The sequence below is a fragment of the Neomonachus schauinslandi genome, chromosome 15 (genome assembly GCF_002201575.2).
Source record: "Neomonachus schauinslandi chromosome 15, ASM220157v2, whole genome shotgun sequence".
Lineage (NCBI taxonomy): Eukaryota > Metazoa > Chordata > Mammalia > Carnivora > Phocidae > Neomonachus > Neomonachus schauinslandi.
The window spans coordinates 37,760,501-37,787,592 of NC_058417.1; the positions used below are offsets into that span (position 1 = coordinate 37,760,501).

The following is a 27,092-nucleotide window of genomic DNA, read 5'->3' on the forward strand; positions in this document are numbered from 1 at the left end:
AATGTACCGACCAGGTATTCGTCTACTTGTTCATTCATGCTTGCATTCATTCCTCTTTGTTTTTTATTTATTTATTTTTTTTTAATTTTTTTTTTTTTAAATTTTATTTATTTGCGAGAGAGACAATGAGAGACAGAGAGCATGAGAGGGAGGAGGGTCAGAGGGAGAAGCAGACTCCCTGCTGAGCAGGGAGCCCGACGCGGGACTCGATCCCGGGACTCCAGGATCATGACCTGAGCCGAAGGCGGTCGCTTAACCAACTGAGCCACCCAGGCGCCCCCTCTTTGTTTTTTAAAGATTTATTTATTTGAGAGAGAGAGAGAGAGAGGGCACGCGTGAGCATGGGGAGGGGCAGAGGAAGAGGGAGAGAGAAAATCCTCAAGCAGACTTCAAGCTGAGTGCAGAGCCTGCCACGGGGCTCGACCCCAGGACCCCAAGAGCATGACCTGAGCCGAAACCAAGAGTGGGATGCTTAACCGACTGCACCACCCAGGTGCCCCGAGGCAATCTTTCAACAACTATGTATTGAGCACCTGCCACAGACCCTGTCCCAGCTGCTGGAGATACAGTGGTGAACAGGGAAAGACAGACAGACGCGCTGCCTGCCCGGAGCCTGCAGTCTAGAGCAGGAGACGGCCTACAGTACACAGACAGCGAAGTCTGCACTAGGGCTTCTGGCAGGGGGCTGTGAAAAATAGCGGTGCACAACAGGGAGGCGGGAAGGTTGGCGAGGGCCTCTGAGGAGAGGTCATTTGGGCAGAGATTGGGAGAAAGGAGGAAGCAAGTCTGGCGGCTCTCCTGGAGGAAGAGAAGTCCAAGCAGAAAAGCCCCTGCGCGCAGAGGCCCAGGAGGAGCCCATTTCAGCTGTGTTCCCAGCAGCAACCAGAACGCTAACAGGCTGGGCAGAGTGGACAAGCTGAGGGTGACAGGAACGAGGAGGAACAACAGCTGGGGTCTGGCCCGGGGCAGGGCAGGGCCCGAGAGCAGGGGAGTTGGTGGGAGCAGGCTGCTGATGGTGCGCGGACCCCTCTGGCGCCAGCCAAGCCAGGGAGCAGAGAGGCTGGGGCGGGGGGGTGCGGGAGGCAGGAGGTATGGGGGCTGGATTTTAAGCATTGTTTGCTTGCAATTGAGCGCTACTCTGAAGAGAACCAGAATGACCTCTGGGTGGCAAGCAGCTGCCACAAACCTGTGCGTTTTAACCCAAGGAGACCCAGGCCCTCACCCAGAATAACCATGTGCAGTAGAAGGGTTCCTCTGATGAGCAGCTGAATGGAACAGAACACACCGCTAGCAGCAAGAAGTGACAACTGACTCAGAAAAATAACCCACTCATTCAATAGCTATCACACACATTTCCTCGCTATGTGAGTCTTCCTGGGACTCTACTGCAATCCATTAATGAGGGAGCCAGTTTGCATTCCATGCACCCCCAGCAAGATGGCAGCTGGGAACCAGCCGTGGGGGGTGGGAGCAAAGCTGTTGTGGGCACAGCGTGTCACCTTCAGTCACTGTGGGAGCGACTGGCTGTAGGTGGCACTGTATCCTTTCAATAGAATGGAGCTCTCCGGCTGTTTTGTCCCCTGCTGTATCCAGACGTTCTAGAACAGCACCCCATCACAAGCCCGTGGTAAGCAGTTGACCAATGTTTATGGAATTGGTCCCTGGGTGGTTTTGTTATCCCCATTTTACAAGGGAGGGAACTGAGGCTTAGAGATAGTCATGGAGCTAGGAGTGGTGGTCTGGGCTTGAACTGAGGTCTGTGGGAGCCAAAAGCCTGAGCGCTTAGCCTTGAGGTCCCACGGGTGGGCTTCCCTGCTTCAGCTCCCACTCTCAGCCTTTCATGAGTGTCTTCTAGAAGAGGGACCCGGACGAACCTGCCACAGAGTATAATGGCTTGGAGACAGCCCATCCGCACCTCTGGACCAATCTTGGCTAAGTCCTCCCCCACCCAAAGGTAAGAGAGAAATCCTGCACTGGGGGATGCTGAGTTTTCTCAGGACCAAGTTAACCGGCCTTCCAGGGGCTCAAATCCTAGCCCTGGCAGCACTGCCCCCTGCCCCACCAGCCACACCCACAGGGGCCCCCACATGGGATCCCATGGCCTGCTCATTCCCAGTGGCTCCGGAGGCCCCTTAGAAGGCTCCAGGCAAACCGGCCATGAGAAAAAAGCCCGGGAGCCTCCGTGGGGTATGCGTACAACCCACTGACCTTTATTTCTCATCTGCATTTCAGACGTCCTGCGAGCTATTAAACGCTCACCAAATTCACTGGAGGGGTGGGAAGTGGCTGAAATGTACAGACAGTGAGTGACCCAGAAATGATTCCCAGGACGCTTCACTTCCGCCCAGGCAGTTACCCTGCCCTTGGATGTCCTTGCTCCCAAGGGCAGTTTATTCAAGTCCTAGGACTTGAGGTTTGCCCTCGGCAGTCCTTGAGGAACCCCTGCTTCTCAGGCCCCAGGTCTCTCCTGCCTAAGAGAGAGGGCAGCTGTGGTGGGGGTGGGGCTGTGATCTGCAAGGGGTCCTAATCCTGCGACCCCATGATGTCTGTGTCCTTCCTCTTTCCCAGGGGAAGACACCTGCTGAGCCCTGCAGAGACAGGCCTAGTGTTCAAGAACTTTCCTCCTCCCCTTCTTCTTTCTCCACCCCCCTGCTCCCAGAACCCCCAGGGAAGAGGAAGCAGGGGAAGGCAAGGCAAGAAAGGCCCCAGAAAGCAGGGAGAAGGCCATTGCTTCAGAGGGAAACTAGCAGGTACTGTGAGACAGGAGAGGAAATTAAAACTCTCTTTCAAAAATGCAAGAACAGGGGGCGCCTGGGTGGCTCAGTTGGTTAAGCGACTGCCTTCAGCTCGGGTCATGATCCCGGGGTCCTGGGATCGAGCCCTGCATCGGGCTCCCTGCTCAGCCGGAAGCCTGCTTCTCCCTCTCCCACTCCCCCTGCTTGTGTTCCCCCTCATGCTGTCTCTCTCTCTCTCTCTCTCTCTCTGTCAATTAAATAAATAAATAAAATCTTTAAAAAAAAAAAAAACGCAAGAACGGGGGCGCCTGGCTGGCTCAGTCGGGAGAGCATGTGACTCTTGATCTCAGGGTCATGAGTTTGAGTCCCACGATGGGTGTAGAGATTACTTAAATAAATAAATAAACTTTAAAAAATAAAAAGAAAGTAAAAATGCCAGAACAGGAGTCCTGTCCTCTCCCTCGCTCTCCCCAGCTGCCCTGACCATATCCCGAAGAGCATCCAACCCCGGTCCGGTGGGGTCCACAGCAGTAGCTGGAGCCTTGGTCATGGACATGTGGCCTCAACTGCAGGTGAGTGGGGCACGGGGGAGGGCCGAGCCATGGTTCTTGGAGGACTGCTGGCTGAATTCCTTTATTGCCTCCTGCCTGTGGACTCCGGCATTACTCCTCCTCTAAGGAAAATGCAACAAGAAATGTAATGACCGAAGGGGCACCTGGGGGCTCAGTCGGTTGAGGGTCTGCCTTCGGCTCAGGTCATGATCCGGGGATTGAGCCCTGGCATCTCAGGCTCTCTGCTCAGTGGGGAGTCTGCGTCTCCCTCTCTCTCTGCCCCTCCCCCAACTTGCACACACTCTCTCTCTCTCTCTCTTGCTCACTCTCTAATAAATAAATAAAATCTTAAAAAAAAAAAAAAAAGAAATGTAAGGACCGATTCATTCAGTTCCTGGATTACCTTTCCTGGGGGCTCAGTCTAAAAATTCTCAGGGGTACACCTTTCCTGGGTCTTAATTGTGTGTCAATAACCATAGCTGTCATGTATCAAGTACAAACCATGACCCAGGCCCGGGATATGCCAGTTAGTGTCAGAGCTGACATTTGTCCTCAACTCTACCTATCCTGCTTCTGACCCTTACCGTAGCTCTGGGACGGAAGTGGGGTTAGGCCCATGTGACAAATGAGAAATGGCAGCCCAGAGAAATTAGGCAGCCATACCCACACAGGGGTCAGTGGTGGGCCTGGGAATGGAACCCAGATTGTTTGACTATGAAGCTCTTTCCAGGACAGTGAAATGCCCTCCCTCGGTGGGGACGACCCCTACTCACTGGGCAGTGGGGTGAACTCCACGGCTGATGTGCTGGTGACCTTGCTGGGATCCAGCTCCACACGGTGATATTCAAAGATGGTCCTTCGCCGAGATTCTGAAACAGAGGCAGAGCATCTCATGGCCAGAGGCCTTCGAGGCTTGTACCTGGAGCCTGATAGGTGGGCAAGAGATTGCAGCAAGTGGATCGGGGAATCAGGATGCAGCCACTGGGGGCAGGAAGAAACTCATCAACCTGGGACAATGATCTTGAAGCTACAGAGACAGGACAGGAGTTGACCCTGAGAGAAGAGCTTTGTATTGTCAACAGGTCAAACTACTCCACACAGAGGCCTGGCTGCCCCTGAGGTCAAGACATAGGAGCTCCCATGCTTCTGCATGGCTCTGTGTCTTCACAGCTGCTGTTCCCTTGACCCATAATGTTCTTCCATCCCTTCTCTTCTTGTCTAGCTCATCCTTCCAGATCCAGCTCAGAGCTACTTCCTCCGAGCAGCCTTCCTTCTCCAGCTCCCTCCTCTTCTTTACCCAGGCCAGGCACCCTGCTCCCACTGCACTCCCCATATGTGGGGTCATTAGGGTCTATTTAGGGCCATTAGACTGTGAGCATCTGGTCCTGAACCTGACCCACAGTGAGCACTCTGCAAATGTCTGCGGATGCACAGGCTGAACTTGGAGAACCTCTCCTGTCCTGGATGGAAGCCAGAGCGAGCTTCAGGGCCAGGCAGCCAGGGGCTGGGCTTATGTTCTGCCTCAGTCCCTGCAGTAACTCCCTTGCAGTACGTCGGTGTCAAAAGACCTGAGTTCTGATTCGAGTTCTGCTCCCAATCTTAGGGCCTCAGTTTCTTGTCTGTGATGTGGAAAGACAGAAACACCTGCTACAACACACTTGGGAGGAAAAAAGTGGAATTGTAGATGAAAAGACTTCTCCTAAAATGACAATCTGAGATGCTTTGATATATCCCACTGTATACCCACACCCACCCAAGAACCGTGACTTGGGCGGGGGGGGGGGGGGGGATTCCTTAGGCTCTGAAAGGCCAGCAGCCAGCCTCCGAGCTTTGTGAATGAATTTCCCTACAAGGGGAAGGAGTCTTGTAGTGTTCAGCCTGCCCAGCACCCCTTCTTCCTTTTGGAAACAGCACTCCCTTTGGGGAACTACCCCGAGTCCATTCCTACATGTGAGCTGCGCTGGAGCTACCATCTTTCTTCAGGAGTCTTCCTCCCTGGCTGCACAGTGATTGGTCCAGGGCTGGGCATGTGATGCAAGTGGACCAATCAGAGACCTTCTCTGGGACTTTTCAACTGTAACCCAAAGGCCCTGTGCTTTCTAGCAATGAAGCTGAGAAAATGTAACCTCCAAGTCCATGAATGGCCACAGGTCCAATCTCAGGCACAAGCCTCATGAAGCAGAACATAATAGTGGCTCTCCAGCCTCTGGTGTCCCATGACCTGCCCTGGTTCCTGTCTCTCTGGCTCTCAGTTCTTCTTTTTTGTTCTTTGGGCTACTTCATATTCCCCCTTCCACTTCAGCTAATTTGAGCTGGGTTTTTGGTACTGGAAGCCGCGAGTAGGCAGGGATGTAAGTTACTCTTTCTGCTGAAGGTGCTTTGGAGGAATCTTCCCCAGGGTGGCAGCACAGCTCATCAGGCCCGGCTGTGAAACGAAGGATGTCCTGTGCTGGGTGCCCCATCCCCCCCGCCCCCCGCCCCCCTCCTGAATCTGCTTAAAAGAACATCTAATCTTCGTTTCTATCATTGGTTTATCCCTGATCTCGGAATCGATGCCTCCTACTTAACCCAGGACTGAACCGCAGTTGGTCTGGTGCTCTCTTCCTACCAGACCACACTGCTGTGCTAGAGAGCGGTGATGCGCGTGTCAGCCCCTGAAACATGCCCAAAGGCAGAATGTCCGGAAACGTCGTCCTACGCAGTGAATGAGCCCTGACTGGTGGCATTTGCTGACTTCTGTGGTCTAAATACTCCCCATGCTGATTTCAAGCTACCAATTTGGAGTCACTGGACACACCATCGGGAAGAGACGTGGTCACTCTGCTCTCCTAACTCTACACAAGGGTCCGCGCCCCCGTAGCTCCTGGTTTCTTTACAGTCATCCTCCGCATCCGCGGCTTTGCTTTCACGGTCTGTGACCACCCCCTCCCCCACTCCCCTCCCTCGCCCCACCCCCCACCCCCCCCACCGTCAGCCACGCCACTCAACTCCCTCCATCTCCTCACAAAAGGAGGGTGAGTACAGTACGGTAAGAGAGACAGACCACATTCACTTAACGTTTATAACTTGACATTACTATCATTGCTCTGTTTTATTACTAGTTACTGTTGTTAATCTCTTACTGTGCCTAGTTTATAAATTAAACTTTATCATAGGTATGTGTTTATAGGAAGAAACATAGTATCTATAAGCTTCAGTGCTACCCCTGGTTTCAGGCATCCGCTGGGGATCATGGAACGTGTGCCCGCAGATAAGGGGGGGGAACCACTGTATTTGTGTTTCTGAAAGGGTAGAAAGGAAACATTTACAATGTTTCAGTAAAAATAAATAATTAAGCCAACATCCCAAAGATGGAGTAATTGTGTGCTTATTGTTTTCCTAAGCAAGCCTAAGTCTGAAAGGGAAGGGGCTGAGAAGAAAGCTTCATATATCTCAGGCAGTCACTGCCCGATGTCTACAGGCTTACCAAGGTCCTAGGGAGGAGAGACTCCTCCGTCAAAAGCTGAGGGAGTGAGTTTCACAGAGCCCTGTACACACACAATTTTTTTGGTACAAGAAAGGCCCGTTGCCAAGCAGCAGTGGGGTCTGGAAAAGATTGGGGTGAGGAAGGTCAGCTTTCTGTAATTTTTCTGCTCAGTTTTTAATCTTTAATCTTTAATAAAGGTCCATATGCGCTGCAGGGCCCTCCCCGTGTGGCACCAATTGCTATGGGAAGCTGGCCTGGGATTTGAGTGAGCCTAGGGGATGTGGGACATCTAGATAGAGGACACCCAGGCAGCCTGCCACAGCTCTGTCCCACACACCACCCCCAAGGGCCATCTCTCCTTCTGAAAAATCACCCCTTTTAGCACTAAAATGTAAAGGGAAGAAAACAAAGTGAAATTCCAGGTCTTCCAAGGGGCCTGAGACCATCGGGTCTAGAGTCTATGTAAACTCTTCTTCCTTATCTGCTTCCTCCCTCAAGACTCAACTCAAAGGACAAGCCCTCCCTGAAGGCTTCTCCACCCTCCCTGGGCACCGTTAGTGGCCCCTCCTCTGAGCTTCACAGCTTCCTGCACGATGTCCAGTGTCACCTGTTACACCACTCATCAATATTGACTTTGCTGGCCACCTGCTCCACCAGGCTGTGAGCTCCCTCCATCCCCCAGTCCCTAGCACCAGGCCCCCCACATAACAGGGCCTCAAAAAATGACTGTGAATGAATGAGTGGATTATAGATAGTCACAAAACCCTCAGCAACTTATTATAACTTCAGTCCACAGCCTTAAGGAAGAACGCCCTTCCTCCCCAGCCCACCAGACTATGGCCTTTCTCGAAAGGGCAGCCCCCAATGGGCTCTGCAGCCAGACATGCCCCTTCCCACCTTAGAGCTCAAAGGAGAGGAGACCTGGCTTTCCAGATCTCTCCACCTGCAAGGATGTAGAGGAGAGCTTGTCCCCAGGGTGGGAAGGAAGGTGAAATGGCAGCGACAAGTGGAGTCAGGGTTGGGCATGAATGGAGACATGAACTTGTCAAGGAGGCCGATTTCAGGGATAGAGACCCACAAGCAGCAACCAGGGAAGGCAAGGCTCCCAGCAAACCTCACACCAGAATCTAGGGATGGGTCTCCCCACCACCTGGGCCGAGGAACCAAAGCTGGGGGTGTGCTTCAAGGAAGGACGCAGCCAGACAGGGTCAGATGTGCTCCAAAGACTGTCACTGATCGCCCTACCACAGGGCAGGGGAGATGAGTACGGTAGGAAGGGAGATGAGGGTGGGTGTGCGGAAATAGACCTCTGATTAAAAATATTTGCTCACTTCAACGGCCAACTTGCACTTGTTTGAGTGTATGGCTTTGGTAATATTTTTATTTCTCTATAAACAGCACTCTTAATATCCCTGCCTGAGTTATTTGCTTTTGGATTATCTCGCCAACATCTGGGGCTCGCCCAAGGATGATGACATCCATCTGCATGACCAACAGATCCCTCCGGAACCAAGACAGAGAGGCCGCGCCAAAGCCACATTTCTGGCAGTTTGAGACGTTCTGTTTTTATCTCTGCCTCCACTCATCAAAGATTCAGAAATACTAAGATCCAGAAGCGGAAAGCGCTTCTGCCTAAACAAGAGACGTTCGCGGCTCAAAAGAGAGGTTTACATGTCCCATTTTGTTTCAAAACCAGACACTGGTGGGGAAGAGTTGGAATGGTCAGAAGAAATCAGACTGACTAGTCCTGCCACAAATTGCCCTCCAAAATAGGTGGTTCCAATACAAAAAATATAAGGTGGTAGTTTTGGGAAAAGTTTGTGTTTTTTCCATGTATTTCCTTTTTTAAAAAAGATTTTATTTATTTATTTTGACAGAGAGAGAGCGAGCACAAGCAGGGGGAGGGGCAGAGGGAGGAGCAGACTCCCCGCTGAGCAGGGAGCCTGATGCGGGGCTTGATCCCAAGATCCCAGGATCACGACCTGAGCCAAAGGCAGACGCTACACCGACTGAGACACCCAGGCGTCCCTCGTTCATGTATTTCCTTGCTCATTTGACTATTCATTCAATAATCATAAATGGAGTCCCAGCAGGGGACCCCAGAGGTGAGCACAATGAGGGTCCCATATCCCAAGGGGTGGGCTACAATTTGGAGCCCTGAATAATGAAATCCTCATTAACTGATTCCACTAATTCAGAACCTCTGTCAGTTTTGACATTGGCTACACTAAAGTTGCTTTTATCCTGTCCATGAAAGAAAGAGGTTTTTTTTTTAAGATTTTATTTATTTATTTGAGAGAGAGAGAGCGATAGCAAGAGAGAGCACAAGCAGGGGAGAGGGAGAAGCAGACTCCCCACTGAGCAGAGAGTGACGCGGGGCTCAGTCCCAGGACCCTGGGATCATGACCTGAGCCGAAGGCAGATGCTTAACCAACTGAGCCACCAGGTGCCCCAAGAAAGAGTTTCTTTAAAAAAAAAAAAAAAAAAAAAAGATTTCATTTATCTACCTGACAGAGAGAGACACAGCTTGAGAGAGGGAACACAAGCAGGGGGAGTGGGAGAGGGAGAAGCAGGCTCCTGGCCGAGCAGAGAGCCTAATGCGGGGCTCGATCCCAAGACCCTGAGATCATGACCTGAGCCGAAGGCAGACGCTTAACGACTGAGCCACCCAGGCACCCCCCCAAGAAAGAGTTTCTTAAACAAATGAATAGAGGAAATTTTATTGACTTCTGGGGGCCCCAGAGGCCAAATAAAGAGCCTATAAGCTACCTTGTATGTTTTGCGAGCCTCTGCAAAAAGCTGCTGCTAATTGCCCATCGATCTTTTCTCTGCCATCAGGCATGCCCTGCAGGCTCTCTGCTGCAAAGCCGGTGTAGCAGTTTATGTAAGGAAATAATGGTAAGATAAACTCTGGCTGTTTGCAGCATCTCCTTCTCTCAACCCCAAGAGTGAGCCTGTGCTGAATTCCCCGCCCCCACCCCCTCAGGCAGGGGTGGGAGGAAAGTGGAGCCTGGGGAGAGAGTCAGCTCTGCAGACCAGACACCAGACTGGGTTCAGTGGCTGGGGGATTCTGGAACAGTGGGGAAACCAGCCTCCACTTCTCATTGCACTCCAGGCAGGGAGGGGCTTGGGTACAAAGACTGTGATACCATCCATTCTGGTGGCGGTGTCCCAGGGAGGCTTGGACAAGGGGAATATCTGTGGTAATAATAGGAGCTGCAGACCAGAAAGCTGTCCCTGAATTTGTATCTCATTGAAGCCATGGTTATTTGGGATTTACTGTTATCTGCAGCTCAGCCTAATCCAAACTAATTCCCTACTTGTGGGTTGAATAGCAGACCCAGAGGAATCTGACCTCTCAGCCACATAAAATCCATCACTGCCCAAAGCAGAGGTGGTGGCCCATTTAAAAACCCAATGAAGGCCATGGATGCTGTCCCAGAAAAATGCTTGCATATGAATATGCTCCATCCACACCTCAATATTCCTCCTAAAGTCTATGCTCGGAGCCAGGCTAAATGCTGGACAGAGAGAGATGCAATTAATTACTAAAGTACTTCCTCCACCTCAAGTGGCATCAGGCCTCTGTTCTCATTTGGGGTCACCAGAGGGCAGAGGAGAAGGTCTCTGCTGCTCCCATTCCCTTCAGGGGCACCCACTCTTGCCCTAGTCCTCATTTTTTGAGCGCCTGCCCTGCCGCGGGCACTGAGCTAAGCCCTGGGGCCACGGTGAGCCCCCAAGGAGCCCATGGCCAGTTGGGGAGAAGGGGCCTGAGGAAACCATGAGTTCTGCCTCAGGGAGCAGACAACATCTGAGCTGGACCAATGGATGACGAGAATTTTGCCAAGTGACAAAAGGGTTGAAATGGGTGCCATTTTACACAAGAACTGTGTCATAGAGGGGCACCTGGGTGGCTCAGGTGGTTGGGCATCTGCTTTCGGCTCAGGTCATGATCTCCAGGTCCTGGGATTGGGTCCCATGGCCCCATGGCCCCATGTCGGGCTCCCAGCTCAGCAGGGAGTCTGCTTCTCGCCCTGCTTGTCCTCTCTCTCTCTCTCTCTCTGTCAAATGAATAAATAAGATCTTAAAAAAAAAAAAAAAACAAAACTGTGTCCTGGAGATGTGGACAGCCCTTGGCACGTTTGGGGAACAGGGCATGCAGACCAGTGATGCCCGACAGAGAGTGGTGGGTGATGAAGGCTGTGTCAGCTGCGCAGGACCTTGAACACCACATTAAGGATTTTGACTTCATGCTGCAGCAACGAGGGGCCAGACAATGACATAATCAGAGCAGGCGCAACTGGCCTGCTATTTTTGCAGGTGGGCTGTGCTTCCTCCCCTGCCCCTCTTCCCGCCTCCCCACATCTCCCTGGCTTGCTCTAAAACAGCCTTTCATTCCAGAATCACTGACAAAGCTCAGATGCAGACACTCCCTGGAGGGATCTGACTTCCTCTAATTCAGCCTCATACAACAGCTGGATCCAACACACATTTCCTGAGACCCCGCCAGCCCACAACGCCCTGTGAGAGAGGCACCAATGAGATGGATGGGGTTCCGTAAGGCACACGGGTGGTGGGTACCTGGGCATTAAGAACTGCCCATCCCGTAAAACAGCCTGGGATGTGCACATATAGGGCTGTGGGTGTTTGGGGAGCTGAGGAGGAAAGGACTCACCCTCCGGCTGGAATGAGGCTGGGTTAGATTTAGAAAGTCTCAAAGGTCGACCCCAGGGTTTTAAAAAAAAAAAAAAAAAAGGAAGATCTGGATTTCAGTTCTCTCTCGGAGCTGTGTGATTACAAGAAAGTCACTTCACAAGTCTCTGAGCCTCTGTGTCCTCATTTAGAAAGTAGAGACTTCACTTGCAGTGTTGGGAGGATGACCAAATAAGATAAAGCTCAGAGCCTGGGGATGGGATGATAATCCGCGTGGTAATCAGACATCCTCCAATGTAGCCCCCAATGGCCCCACCTCCTGGTATTGACACCCAGTGGAATCCTGTCCTGAGTGTGGGCTGGACCTAGTGACTTGCTTCTAACCCATAGAATACGGCGAAAGTGACGGGATGGCACTTCTGAGATCAGGTTACAAAAAGACTGGCCTCTGTCTTGCCCACCCTCTATGGCTGTCTTGCTTGCCTTGCTCTGGTGGAAGCCAGCCAGCTCTCCTATGGGGAGGTCCACATGGTGGGAACCGAGGGGGGCCTCCTCAAGGAAGTCAATCCTGCCCACACCCATGTGAGAGCTCTTGGAAGCAGACCCCCACCCCAATCGGTGATTGAGATGACTGTAACCTGGCAAAGCACCTTGAGAGCCGCCTGGGCAAGAGCCTGAACCGGAGGACCCAGCAAAGCCATGCCGATCCACGGAAACTCTGGGCTGATAATATGTTTGCTGTTTTAAGCTGCTACGTTTCAGGATAATTTGTTATGCAGCAAGAGCTAACTAATACAATCGGAGAGATACTGAACTAGGTAGCAGCCAGCTCAGTGCAGGCATTCACCGGCCAGTGAGAACTGGGCTATGGAGCAGGGTCTCGGTAAGCCCCTTGCTAGAGCACTGAGTGTTCAGGGAAGGTCAGGGAGGGGCAGGAGGAGTAGTGGGGATTTATCTTGCGGGAATACAACGGGGCATAAAAATAGCTACTTGATAGCCTGTTGCACAGATGTACCTTAATTTAGCCAACTCCCTGGACATAGGCTTTACAGCTGTTTCCCATTTTTGCTACAACAAATAATGCTGCAGTGAATATTCTTGCAAGTAGCTATTAAAAAGAATGAGGTGTGAGCTGATATGGAATGATGGGCAGGATATACTTCGTTCAAGGGCAGAACAGTGGCACCATATACCATCATTTGTGTTAAATATCCAAACATATGCTTACCTGTAGGCTTACAGCTCTAGAAATAAGCCAGTAGTGGGGTTGCCTCCAGAAAGGAAAACTATGGACAGGGGTCAGGTATGGGAGAGAAACCTAATTTTTTCTTTTTTTTCCCCCATTGCCCCCCGAAACCTGTTTCTATACAAACTTTTGTATCTTTTGAGTTTTAGACCAGGTACACTTATTTGTGCAAAAATATCATTTTATAGATTAGGATAAAGAAGAGCATTCATAGGGACACCTGGGTGGCTCAGTCGGTTTGGTTTAAGCATTTGCCTTCGGCTCAGGTCATGATCCCAGAGTCCTGGGATCAAGTCCCGCATCAGGCTCCCTGCTCAGCAGGGAGCCTGCTTCTCCCTCAGCCTGCCGCTCCCCCTGCTGGTGCTCTCTCTCTCTCTCTCTGACAAATAAATAAAATCTTAAAAAAAAAAAAAAAAAAGAAAGAAGAGCATTCATAATAACAGAACAGTAATTCATGTTAATGGCAAAAAACTCAAAGATGATGAAGTTTCCCAAACTTCCCCCCATGTACACATGATTGTTTTCCCACTAGCTACAAGAGTCATGTGAAAGTCCTGTGGGCGTGGCATCTGACCCGCGACACACCAGCATCGGGACATCACATGCTCTTATTCTGCACTGTTTGCTACCGTACCAGATGTCTTGCTAGACTATCAAACACTGTGTCGTGTGCTAAAGGCTAGCTTAGGAAGATATCCTAAAGCAGGACTCACAGACTCGATGAGCCAGACGTCAGACTGAACGCTTCACGTGCCTCATTGCATTCATTTTCACAATACCTTAGCAGGTATGAACCACTTACATCCCCAACTACAGATAAAGAAATAAACTTTAAGAGGATAAGTGATTTGCCAGAGGTCAGATGCTTGCGGAGAGTTTGGACTCCATGCTTCCAACTCCAGAGCCAAGCCCTCACACTGGACTGAACCTTGCACATGGAAGGTGCTGGATAAAGGCTTGTAACATGAGCCCTGGTCCCTTCCCTCAGATTTCCGTTAGGGACAGAGGCTCTGCTCAGAGGATGAATCCCTCCATGACTTCCTCTTCATTGTATCTCAAGAGCACCCAGAACATAGTGTAGAGTAGAAACTCAGAACATGTGTATTGATTGAACTCAACCAACAGATGCAGAGAAGATACTTCCCCTGGAATCCCTGGAGTTCCCAGAATGGTGGCGCCTTGCGTCTCTCCAGGAAAGCACTTTGGTGCCTTCCACCCATGTCCTTTCATCCGGCCTGGCGTGGCTAGGGTGGAGTTCAGAATATCCCCTGGTCCCATCAAGTACAGAGAGGGATAGAGGAGAACAGGCAAGGGTCTGCTCCTCTTTGGGGTCCTGCAGGTTAGACAGAAGGACTTTTTTTAAAAAAAGATTTTATTTACTTATTTGAGGGAGAGAGAGAGAAACACGGGGAGGGGCAGAGGGCAGGGAGAAGCAGATGCCCTGCTGAGCTGGGAGCCCAATGCGGGACTCGATCCCAGGACCCCGGGATCATGACCTGAGCCGAGGGCAGATGCTTAACTGCCTGAGCCACCCAGGCGCCCCTAGACAGAAGGACTTTGGCATACACTGCACAGCAGAAGAGTTCAGGTTCATAAGTGTCAGAGCCAGGGGGTGGCATGCCTGCAGTGCCTCCCACAGAAATGTGAATTCAAGACCCTCTTGGGAGTCAGCAGGGGGGTTAGAAGCGAGAGAGAAAGAGCTGTGATGCCCCCAAAATATCAGAACTGGAGGAGGACCAGGAAGGAAAAAGCGCCGTTCCAGCTACACCTCCCCCCATTTTACAGAAGAAGCAACTGAGGCTAGCAAGATCTGATTTGCCGAAGGACAGGGAGATAACAATGTGGCTGAGACTGTCTTCCTTCTGTGAGGCTCCTATCGCCTGGGATGGGTTTGCGATTATAGTTGTGTCCTGGGAGGACCCAAAACCCTAATTTGGTGTTTTTGGAGATTTTCTAAATGGACGGGGTGCTGAGTAGCTCCTCTCCCCTCCAAAACCAGAGCAGCACCTCCCACTGGAGATTTCACCGGGGGAGGCGGCGGCGGGGGCGGGGCGTGTAAAGGGTTCCTCTGCTTTAATGAAGAAAAGTTGGAACTCATTATGCTCCATCTTCCCTCAGTTCCTGCTCAGCTCTCTGTCCTCCATCCACTCCCTCCACTGCCAATCCCCACCTGCCCTCAGTTGGAGCTCAGTCCAAGCCCATCGAGAACTCCGCTGGATCCCTAGGGACTCACCTGGTACATCCGGGGAAGGGTTGAGAATCATGAAGGCGTCTGACAGGCCTGCTTTGACGGGGTGCTGGGAGGAGCTGATTTCCAGGACGGACATAGGGATCTGCAGCAGGGGAGAAGAGGCTCCATCTACCTCCCTAAACACCCTTGGGCCAGCCTAGACCTCCCCTCTGAGCTCCAGATGCATCCACCTGCTGTGCGGCACCTCTCGGAGGACTCAGAGATATCCCAAATCCAATGGGCCCCCCCAAATTGCAAGTCTCCCCCACACCATCTCCAGCACATTTCCTTTTTTTCTTTGCTCTTAGTGGATGGCACCTCCGTGCAGGCCAGAAACCTGGGAGTCACCCCCTTTCTTCCATCTCTGCCTTCCTCCACCTAACACATCTCCAAATCCTATTAATTCACTTGCTCACTGGCTCTTAAATCTGTCCAGTTCTCTCCATCTCACCCCACCCTACTCCAAGCTGGCAACATCTCTCTCCGAAACCATCCCGCAGCCTTCCCTCTGAGCCACCAACACTCTGTTCTGCACTCTGAAACCAGAGTGACCTTTCTCAAGGGCAAAGTTGGGTGTTCCTCTGCCCTATCTTGCCCCCATTCTCTCCCCTCAAGCCTTGCTGTCTTCTTTCAATGCTTTGAACCAGCCCTGCTCTGTCCTGCCACAGGACCTTTGAATGTGCTTCTCCCTCTCCTCTTTGCTTCCTTAAGTCCTATGCATCCTGCAGATTTTAACTCTTTTCCTCAGGGAAGCCTCCCCTGACCTCTGCTGAGGTCAAAAGCCTCATGAAGAAAAAAAAAAGAAAAAGGGGAAAAAAAAAAAAAAGCCTCGTGAAAGGCTCTCCTGGTACCAGGCACCTCTGCTTAGGAACACTTGTCACAGTGGCGATTCTACATTTGTCCCTGCAATTACCATCTATCTCCCCAACCAGACCTACAGCCCTACAAGGGCAGGGCCTCCGGCCATCTCATTAACTGCTGTATTCCCAGCACCGAGGCCTACGCCTGGCACATTTTCAGGCTCTCTACAGATATTTGCTGAATGGAAGACTCTAAGACCCAGCCATCTCCGCAGCTAAGCTCACTCACCTCTTTGTAGCCAAATATAATGCGGCCATCGTGGTACAGAGCTGCCTGGAAAGTGAAGCTGCCCCTGTCCTCCCGGCCTTGGAGGTAGACGTGGTCCCACTGAACAATAAAGACTGTCCCTGGGGAGGAGAACAGAGACCTAGCTGGCCAGGGAGGCAGGGCAGGGAGGAGGGCCCCAAGGCAGGCGTGGCCGGGAACTGGGTGCTCAAGGGACAATCCGGTGAGAGTAAGAGAGAATCGAGGTCTGTAATGTTGGTCACCTCTGCTAAGAGCCAAGCACTTTTCTGTTGTTATCTCATCAGATCCTGCTCGGTCACGGGCAGCCTGTCCCCATCTTAGAGAGGAGGACACTGAACTCAGCCTGCCTTGCTGTGTGACCATGGGCAAGTCCCTTGTCCTCTCTAGACTTGGGGCTCCTCTAAAGGGGCTGGACCAAGTGAGCCCTGGAGCCAGTTGACGTAAACTCTGAGATCTGGTCTCACCATTGTCAAAGTAAGCGACTGTCGAATTCTCGGAGTAGCCAGGGTTGAAGTTGGCCATCAGAGGCGCCACATACTGAGTAGCTGTGAGCATCCGATGGATCGTGTCCCCCATGAAGATGAAGCCTGGGGGGGGGGGCGGATAAAGGCAGAGGAATCACCAGAGAAGGCCTAGAGGGGTTGCTTCCCTGTGCAGGAAGGGACAGTGCAGATGGAGCTGGAAGCAAATCTTGGACCTCTGTTCCCCATCCCCACCTGCTGGGCTCCGGGTCTGTTGTGTATGGAGCAAAAGAGCTCCAGAGCAGAGAAGGCTCTCCCTGCCCCTCCAGGGGGGCATAGACTTCCACCTCTCCCTGTCCCTGGGAAAGTGCACAGGAATCTAAGATGGGCTCCTCATATCAACAAGGAGCCTGATCCCAGGAGCCAGACTCGCAGTGAAGTCTCCTCCCTCATATACAGACAAGCACAGGGACTCCAGGGATTGCCCATGCTGGCCTGAGCTGGCCCAGAAGGACACACACACACACACACGTAAGTCATCCAACGTCCCAGAGGTGGTCCAACACACACATTCATCTCCCTCCTGAGACTGGGGTCCCAAGAGAGCCCAATGTGGGACCCTCCACTGTCTATCTGTACACCCCTGTCTCCAATGAACCTTCCCAGGTAGGTCCCTTGGGTTCTGGCTGAGATCTCCAAACCTCCCCCAGGCCCACAAACACAGCCTTACCTCCAGTTGCTATGGTGATCTGCCGCAGAGGATGCCCGTAGAAAGGAAAATCAAAGGACAAGACCACTCTCTGCAGGGCACGGGAGAGAATCAGCATGGGCCAAGCTGTAGGCCAGGAAGCTGGGCACCCGCACTGCCCCATGCTTGTCTGGACAGGGCAGGGGGCAGGCATGTCCAGGACAGGCCCCCAGGACCAGGGGTGGGCACCTTAACTCTGGCCAGCCCCTCCCCAGGGTTCCCTGGAAGGCACCTCCCGGATTACGGACCTCAGGCCACAACCACGCCCACTGACCAGGCAGAATGCCCTAGTCCCCAGCCTCCCCGCCCAAGGCAGCACTGCCAGGGACTGGCATACTCACCGAAGCCTGCCGGTGGGTGTTGGAGAGGATCCTGTGGACCTTCACTTGGCTCTGGTTGGCCTTGGCCACATCCACCCACAGCTCCCGGCTTCGGGGCTCGCTGGGGCCATACAGACGGGACACATAGTAGTTGTGGTTGTCCTCCTGCTCCCACCCGAGACAGAAACCACAGGAGGTATGAGGAGTCAGGCTGGCCAGGAGCCATCCTCTGCCCCTTCCCTGCACACACTTCTGATGCGAAGTCACCGCCCTCCCTGGAGCGGGGCCTGTGGCCTTGAGGGCTCGTTTTGGCCTGGATGTCCTGGGTTCCCCTTGGCCCCAGATAGTAGCTCAGTACCAGGCCCATAGCCACGCCCCAACAGCTCTGGCCCCAGCCAAATCCACACCTGCTGTACCCATGCTCAGCCCTGCCATTTCCAGATAGGCCAGGAGGCTTTCCCTGCAGCCCCTGAGCATCTACAGAACGTGCCCAAGGCAGAGTTCAGCTTGGGGCATCAGCGAGAAACAGACAGGGTATCCCCAAACAGCGCTCCTGTCTTCAAGGAGCTCTCAGACCGAAGGGGAGACAGTCACTGCCCAGGGTTACCCTGCTTCAGGGAAAAGAAAAAACTGGATCTTAGAAGCCACCAGTCTAAAGATGGAGGCAGAGGGGCGCCTGGGTGACTCAGCCGGTTAAGAGTCCAACTCTTGGTTTCGGCTCAGGTCATGATTCAGGGTTGCAAGACCAAGCCCCGCGTCGGGCTCTGCTGGGCATGGAACCTGCTTAAGATTCTCTCTCTCAGGCGCCTGGGTGGCTCAGTTGGTTAAGCGACTGCCTTCGGCTCAGGTCATGATCCTGGAGTCCCTGCATCGAGTCCCGCATCGGGCTCCCTGCTCGGCAGGGAGTCTGCTTCTCCCTCTGACCCTCCTCCCTCTCATGCTCTCTGTCTCTCATTCGCTCTGTCTCAAATAAATAAATAAATAAATAAATAAATAAATAAAAAGATTCTCTCTCTCCTCGGGGCGCCTGGGTGGCTCAGTTGTTAAGCATCTGCCTTCGGCTCAGGTCATGATCCCAGGGTCCTGGGATCGAGCCCCGCATCGGGCTCCCTGCTCAGAGGGAAGCCTGCTTCTCCCTCTCCCACTCCCCTTGCTTGTGTTCCCTCTCTCACTGTGTCTTTCTCTGTCAAATAAATAAATAAAATATTGAAAAAAAAATAAAGTAAAGCTAAAGATTCTCTCTCTCCTTCTCCCTCTGCCCCTCCCCACCCCTCAAAAAAATAATGAAGAGATAAATAAAAAATAAAGATGGAGGCAGACCCTTGATCTTGGGAAGCTGCTAGTCTGACGGAGGAGGTGGACTTATACAAGTAGGACACACAGACACAAACCCTTAAGCAGAGGGAGAATTCAGGGCCCACACGACAGTCGCCAGAGGGCTGAGAAAGAGGAGAGAAGCAGCAGTGGTTCCTTCGAGACATTTCTAACCTCTACCATGAGCCCGATGCAGATAAAGAACAAGCCAGAACACAGCAGGCTGGGAGATAATTCTGTAAAGCCTCTCCCGCACAGAAGCATGTAGGGCCAGGATGTAAAAGAGGACAGGAAATAGCAGAAAGGGTGGCAGAGCCCGGGCAAGGGGGCCATGTCGTAGCATTTCAGCCCATGTGGGAGCGCCAGCCATGGGGGAGAAGGAGGCAGAGCCGCGGCTGCAGAGATGGGGCTGGTGGCCCATGAGGAGTCCTGGATGCGGCGGGTCATTAATCAGGCTGTCCAGTGGCAGGGGCTGTGGACACAGCAGAGCAGACCATGTTCTCCCTGCCAACCCGTCAGCTGCCCAGCCGGCCCTTGCCCTGGGCCCAGCACGAGCAGGGACGGAGGATGCCTATTCTCTCCCCCCGCCAAGAGGCAGACTCTGCTCTTCTGACAAGTGACACGCCCTGGGGACCTGGGGTCAGGGCCAGGTTGGGGGGAAGATGAGCAGAAGAAGGATGGTGTGGCAGGGGAGGGGGCCTCCCCACAGCCACCGCCTGGTTCCTCCCCTCCAGTCTCCAGACCGCCCACCCCTCCACCTGCCCTCCGCGCGGCTGTCAGACGAATCTAAAGCACGTGCAAGGCCACACCACTCTGCTCACAAGCCATCTGGGGCTCCCACGGTCCTCTCCTATAGGACCAGACATCCCCCCCCGGGTGAGGTCTGCCTTTATCTATGGTTATCTATGGGGGGTTAAGCACAGAGGATATGCCCAACTGGAGGATTTGCCGACGAGTGAACAGTCACAAAGCATAGTCATCGAAGGCCTGCTTATCTGCTGTTTCCCTGCTACCACCACACATTCTGGTGACCGGAATGGGATCGTGTTACCAAGCAAAGCAGGACAACAGCAGAGAATAGACACGGGCAGCTATGGTGGGAGTCAACCAAATGCAGCTCCCACGTGGGAACCGGAGCAGACCTGTGTTTAAAAACAGCTGCTTGGAGGCTTGGAGAAGGGTCTGGTTTCTATCACCTGCTTCCGGGGACTCACCCGGTGAGAGCTTTCGCCAAACCTCCAAGCGTCAGAAATGAGGGCCCCCTGGCAGAAGCCACGCTCTGGTCGTTCGAGAAGCCCAAACAGATGCTAACGTGTTTCTGCTGCCTCAGCTAAGACAGCAAAGGGTGGAGTGACTGGGGCGGTGTCTCATAGGCCCCCTCTGAAACGAGGTCAGTCTCACTCAAAGGCAAAGGCTTTTCCTCTGTCCGTTGTTTCTTGGGTGTTTAAGTAACTGCTCCCACTGGAAGGGGACGTGGGCCACTTTTCAGTCATTGGTTAAACTTTCTTGCATCAGAAGGACCAGCGTGGGTCCTTTATGGGGCACAGAGCTGAGGGGACTGTGTCGTGTTCATCTTCTCGCCCCTAGCACCTCCCTAGCCCAGGGATTGGCACCTGGCATATGGTAGGTGGTAGGATCTGCCTGCTGAATTAGTTCAGTCACAAGGATCCCGCAGCTGATGGGGCCCGAGGTTGTGCTGAGAACGTGTGGGGTGGTGACAAGGACAGCATCTTCCCTCAGCACTGACAAGCCACTTATGAAGGAACCAGCTGCCTCCTCTGGGAATCCAAGTCTGTGGAAAGCCTTCCAAAGCTGGCACGTCCTGCACACAGGAGGAAGTCCCCTGACTCCTCAAGCTCTTCTCTGAGGAACTGAAGCTGGTGAGGGAGACGCTTTCCAAGCAAGGAAGAGAAACCCTGGCTCCACCTGACAGCAAATGTAGGACACGGGTGTCTCTGTGTTATCAGGGCATTGTCCTAAGTGTGACTGCTTGTTCATAGAGAGGAGACGGAAGACCTTACATGCATTTGGCTTCAATAAATATATGCTGAGGGCGCCTGGGTGGCTCAGTTGGTTAAGCGACTGCCTTCGGCTCAGGTCATGATCCTGGAGTCCCTGGATCGAGTCCCGCATCGGGCTCCCTGCTCGGCAGGGAGCCTGCTTCTCCCTCTGACCCTCCCCCCCTCTCATGTGCTCTCTCTCTCTCATTCTCTCTGTCTCAAATAAATAAATAAAAAAAAATCTTTAAAAAAATAAAAAATAAAAAATAAATAAATAAATAAATAAATAAATATATGCTGGGTGAGTGAAAAAGAGAGGTGGGCCTGGAGAGAAAGAAAGCAGCCCTGGTTTCTGGCTGAGATCAGGCTGTCTGTCATCTCCAGCCCTTAGATCCCATGGTAGGTCTCTACCTCCTCCCTATAGACCTTTCTCCTGACACAGCTCAAATAGCTCCTCGGAACCAAAAGGGCACTAACCAGAAGAGACTTGCTTGTGGGGTGATCAGAGGGTCTTCCAGGGAGACCCCAGACAGTCCTTCCCCAGCACAGACAGTGAGAATCTGAATGGGAAGAGAGAAGTGAGAAACCCAATCTCTGGGAGAATTTTCCCTGACAACACCCAGGCTGCCATGTTTTTCTTCTAGAAAGTCCATCACTGCTGGCTTCTTTTTTTTTTTTTTAAGATTTTATTTATTTAGTGGAGAGAGAGCACACAAGTAGGGGAAGGGGGAGAGGGAGAAGCAGACTCTCGGCTGAGCAAGGAGCCCAACGTGGGACTTGATCCCAGGACCCCGGGATCATGACCTGAGCTGAAGGCGGAGGCTTAACTGACTGAGCCACCCAAGCGTCCCACTGCCGGCTTCTCGACTGACTATGGAGGGGACGAGGGCACGAGTCATGTGGAAATCCCCCAACCTTGGGGGCACTTCCTGTTTGTTACTGCAGGCCCCTGCTCATCCTGCTGCCAACACCCGCAGTTTTGATAGAGGAAGTCCACCCATGACAGAGATGGATAAATGCTTCCCCATAACCATTCTCTCCCTCTTCCTTTAGTTTCCATTAGGCACATGGCCACCCAGCTAAGACTACATGTCCGAGCCCTCCTTACAGCTGAGTAGGGCTACGTGACTACGTCCGGACAATGTTAGACCAGCCGAACAGCTGTCCTCAGTAGGAATGGGCAAGCATCTTGGACCACAGCATAGAAGGCACGTGTTGCAGAGGGGAGAGCAGCAAGAGAGAGGGAAGCTGCGTCCCCAACACCATGGAGACCACATCAACCCCCGCTTACTTACACTCACACTATTACATGTGGGAGAAGAATAAACTCGTGCCTAAGTCCCTCATCAGTTGAGCATTTGTTACAATAGTTGAATCTATGTCCTAATTAATACAAGCAAGGTCCCGAGAGGCCTCCTTAGGCCGGTCAACGTGAGGGCTTCTTCGCTGTAATCCATATACACGAGACTCCTAAAAGGGTTTAGAGGCCATGCCTGACGGTGAACTTGTCCCAGGAATTCACCCAGTTCAGGCCGGTCAGCGTGTTGGGCCTGCTGTCTATGGGGCAGTCCTGTTCCCCCTGAGAGCAGCCCTCCAGACACTGTGGCCTGGAGGCTCGAAGCTAGGACAGGGGTGGCCTGACAGGGGGCATAGCCTGAGCCAGACTACTTAGCAAGTCCACCAAAGGGAACTATGTTTCCTTGAAATGCGTGTAAGAAGCCCTGGTCAATAATCCACATTCGTTCTGGGAGGCAGCATGATGCGGATTTCAAACATTTTTGGTCATGAAATCCTTTCTTCCAATTAATCTTCCATGGAAGCTCAATCCATAAATCACATCAAAGTATGGCCATTCTGGGGGAAGGAAAGAAGGGCCTGGAGCCCAGCCTGCTGGGCCACTTCCTTCTCCACCACCGTCCATCCCACGGCAGCCCCTGCGGGAAGTGCCTCTGTGAACCCTTAGGGTTCCATGGAGTGCACTTTGAAAACCACTGCTCTAGGGTCAGGTGCAGGGGCTGTGGAGTCAGACAGACCAAGTTCAAAAACTGGCTCCACTATATAGTAGTTAGTGCCAAACATTACTTTCCTCTCAGCTTCAGTCCCTCGTCAGTAACCTCCCGCACCGAGTTCTTGAAAGGATTAGACAAAACATACCCGTGTAAGCTCTTAGCCCAGTGCCTGGTCCACAGTAGGTGTTCGCTAAGTAGGAGCTATTACGGTGATTTTATTGGGCCTTTCCAAGGAAGGTTTTGATTGTGGAGGCTGCCTCCTCCAAACCAACCCCAGCTCCATCCTAAACATCTGCTGTTACAGTGTTTCTTCTGCCTCAATTATTCATGCCCGGAGCCTGCCAGGCGCTTCATTTCTGACAGCGGGGCAGCATTTACCTTGGCTGAGCTCAAGACGTTTCTGGACAAGAACTCCAGCTAAGCTGTCACCGTCAGCCTGTCAACTGCCAGCCAACTGGCGGGTGAAAAATGCTGGGGCAGGCCACCAAGGGCACCCTGCAGGGCCTGCTGGAGAGATCTGGCCAGCCAGGCTTGTCAGGACGGTGCTCCAGGCAGCTGGGTCCAACCCAGGAGGTGCTGATGGGATTGCTGGGGGAGGGGGCATCCATTCTCTGACTCCACCATCCCACGAAGCCTTACAAGACCCATAGGAATGTTCTCCAGATCCTGCTCCTCCAAATGTGCCCCAGGGACCAGCAGCATCTGCATTACCTGGGAGCTCATTGGAAATGCAGAATCCCGGGCCCAACCCCAAACTTTGCTGGATCAAAATCCAAATTTGAACAAGCTTCCCAGGGGATTCTTTTGCACAATAAAGTTTGAAAAGCACTGGTCTAGAAGCAGCCCCTGTCTGGACCAAAATGCGAGGCATTTTCATCCACGAGGAGATGGTATGTTAAACCCTTTGACTCCTAAGGCAGAAAGACCTGGGCTCTTGTCCTGGCTCTGTCACTCACTAGCTGTGCAACCTGAGGCAAGCACTTCACCTCTCTGTTCCAAGACAGTATTAGACATACTCACCTCCTGGGGTAGGTGGGTGAATTTCATGTCAGGCCATAGAATGAGGTCTGTACTCAGGAAGGGCTCCCATAACCTCGCCTGTTATTATTATTTTCCCTTACCTCATGTATCCACATAATAATCTCCATCTGCCCTCTGGAAGTATTCAAGCCTCAGGTTAAAATAAACACACACAGAACACTCGTCATCACAGAGTGCAGAAAGCAGGTCTATCCTGGAAAGGGAGGGGACCCAGGCCAGACAAAGGGGCACTGGCGTCAGCACTGAGGGCCCAGGGTAAAGAGGTGTCAGGATGGATGAGGCTGACCTAGGAAGGCCCTGGAATTGGGGGGTTGGACCAGGCTCAGAAAGAGGGTGGGGACCAGCTTTCTAGACAAAGCATTTCTCAATGCTCCACACTTCATGGAAATGGAAGAACCATCCACTCTTGGCACTGATTCACCATGAGGAGGGAATATCAGCCAACCAGGGATTTTGACAGCATAAATATATATCATATCACCACACAGAAACAGGACAAGGCAACACAAAAACAAAAACAGACCTCCCCCGTCCCTCATCTGGCCGCATGCTGGCATATTTCCTTCTAGCCTTTTCCATATGAATATAACTTCACATGGTTATAATCCTGCTGATCAGCCAGTTGTGTGGACTGCTTCTGTCAGGTTTCATGATATCTAAAGTGGTTTTTGATATTAAACATAGTCTTTTAACCATCGCTTGTAATGGCTTCCTGGTCATCTACTCAGAAGAAAACCCATAATTTTCTTAATTATTTCCCTATTGTTGGAGCATTCAGGTAGCTTCTAATTTTTATGCTCTCATAAATACTGCTGTGATGAATTTATTGATGTACTTTCTACCTCTAGGATTGTTTCCCCTGCTTTAAAGCTTTTGATACAAAGCAGTGCTTCTCAAACCTTAATGTGCATCCAAATCACCCAAGAATCAGATTCCGATTCTGCAGGGCCTGAGTTTCTGCATTTATTTTATTTTATTTTATTTTTAAATTTTTAAAAAGTAATCTCTACACCCAGCATGGGGCTGGAACTCACAACCCTAAGATCAAGAGTCGCACACTCTACCGACTGAGCCAGCCAGGCGTCCCTGAGCTTCTGCATTTCTAATAGGCTCCCAGGTGCTGCCAATCCTGCTAACTTTGAGTATTGAGGATATGAAGCATAGCACCTGAAGTTTCAAGGCCAGGAAATCCTCTTTTGTTGCTAACATACTATTTTTGTACTTCTAGGTAAGATCTGGGGGAAAATCACTACCTTCCCCCACCTACCTTTCTGGTTAGTTTTCTCAACCAATTAACTCACCTGATTTTTAGAACACCTCTACGAACCATTCTCAGTCCCACCTTATAGATGAGGAATCTGAGGTTTAGAGCAAAGATGTAGCAAGGATACCTAGTATCTACCATACCTGGGACCACAGTAGGGTGACCAGCTGTCCTAGTTTGCCTGCTTCTGGAATGTCCCAAGATGCTGGATGTTCACTGCGGAAACCCAGGGACAGGGCTGGGAAAACCAAGATGATTGGTCACCTCGACCACAGCGTAATTCAGAGTCAGCTGTTTATCATTCCTCATCCTGTGCCAGGCCCTTAACATAGATTCCTATAGAACATCTTTGCAATTACATTTAGACAATAGCACCCCCATTTGACAATGAAGAAAGGTTAAGAAATCTGCCCAAGACAAAAAGATAAACAACTCAATTTAAAAATGGGTAAAGAGGCAAAGGACTTTAGACATTTCTCTGAAGAAGATATACAAATGGCCAACAAGACATGAAGAGATGCTCAACGTCATTAGTCATTCAGGAAACACAAAGCAAAACCACAATGAATATCATCTTACACCCATTAGGATGTTACGATTTTAAAAAAGAAAGACAATAACAAGTGTTGGCAAGGATGTGGAGAATTTGAAACCTTCATACATTGCTGGCGGGCGCGTAAATGGTTTGACTACTAGGGAAAACTGTTTGGAGGTTCCTCAGAAAGTTAAACATAGAGTTGCCATATGACCCAGCAATTCCGCTCCTAAGTATATGGTCCAAATAGTTGAAAACAGGTCCTCAAACAAACACATGTTCACAGCATCAGTATTCACAATAGCCAAAAGGCAGAAACAGCCCACGTATCTATCAACAAATGAATGAATAAGCAAATTATGATATATTTGTACAATGGAATAGTATTCAGCCATAAAATAGATGAGACTTGAAAACATTATGCTAGGTGAAAGAAACCAGACACAAAAAGTCATATATTGTATGATTTCATTTATGTGTGAGACATCCAGAATAGGTAAATCTATAGAAATAGAACAGAGATTGGTGGTTGCTCGGGATGAAGGGAGGGGGGATGGGGAGCAACTGTTTAAATGGCACAGCATTTCCTTCTGGTGTGGTGAAAATGTTCTGGAACTAGATAGAGGTGATGGTTGCACAACATTATGAATATATTGAATGCACTTCATTTTAAAATGGTTAATGTTACATGGGCGCCTGGGTGGCTCAGTCAGTTAAACGACTTGTGATTTTGGCTCAGGTCGTGATTTCATGGGTCATGGGATTAAGCTCCATGTCGGGCTCCACACTCAGCAGGAAATCTGTTTGGGATTCTCTCTCTCCCTCTCCCTCTGCCCCTCTCCCCACGTGTGCACTCTCTCTCTAAAATAAATAAATCTTAAAAAAAATAAAATGGTTAATTTTATGTTATGTAAATCTCACCTCAACATGAAAAACAGAAAGAAAGAAACCAACCAACCAACCAACCAACCAACCTGCCCAAAGGACAGGAAAAGGATCAATAAGAGTAACCTTTGTGGGAGATGGACGTCCTGGGGCTGAGCAGCCAGGAGGGGTCCTTGGCACCTGTACCGAGCCCGGAAGGGGTGGGTGAGGAGATGATAGGATCAGAAAACTTGCATTTTGCTCTTGAATGTCAATCCTGTGAGATCAGTATTTACCACCCCATTTGGGAAATTTGAAGCTAGTGGAGGCTTGCAGGGATTCATTAACTGAGGGGTTAAGCATCCAGCCCAGGGTCAGGCAGCTGGTACATGCCAGGGTCAAGATTGGGAGCCAGGACTGCTAGATTGTTTCCACACCGCTGGAGACTAGACACCTGGGCTCCATGTCCCACCTTCCCAAACACCCCTTCTTCTTACAAAACCCCTTATCTTCTCTCTTCGTGAGCTTCCCCTCCCTCCACCCACCTC

At 51.4% G+C, this 27,092-nt stretch overlaps 1 protein-coding gene across 1 annotated transcript in view; it reads right to left on the bottom strand.

Moving 5' to 3' along the window:
- Positions 1-27,092, bottom strand: part of PLXDC1 (plexin domain containing 1) — a 54,899-nt gene that overhangs the window by 13,066 nt on the left and 14,741 nt on the right. Inside the window, exons 3-8 of the mRNA XM_021704194.1 lie at positions 17,539-17,682; positions 17,180-17,249; positions 16,453-16,575; positions 15,971-16,089; positions 14,885-14,984; positions 4,060-4,155 (exon numbers count right to left, since the gene is read on the bottom strand). Coding sequence (XP_021559869.1) covers positions 4,060-4,155; positions 14,885-14,984; positions 15,971-16,089; positions 16,453-16,575; positions 17,180-17,249; positions 17,539-17,682 — 652 coding nt within the window. The remainder of the gene's footprint in view (positions 1-4,059; positions 4,156-14,884; positions 14,985-15,970; positions 16,090-16,452; positions 16,576-17,179; positions 17,250-17,538; positions 17,683-27,092) is intronic.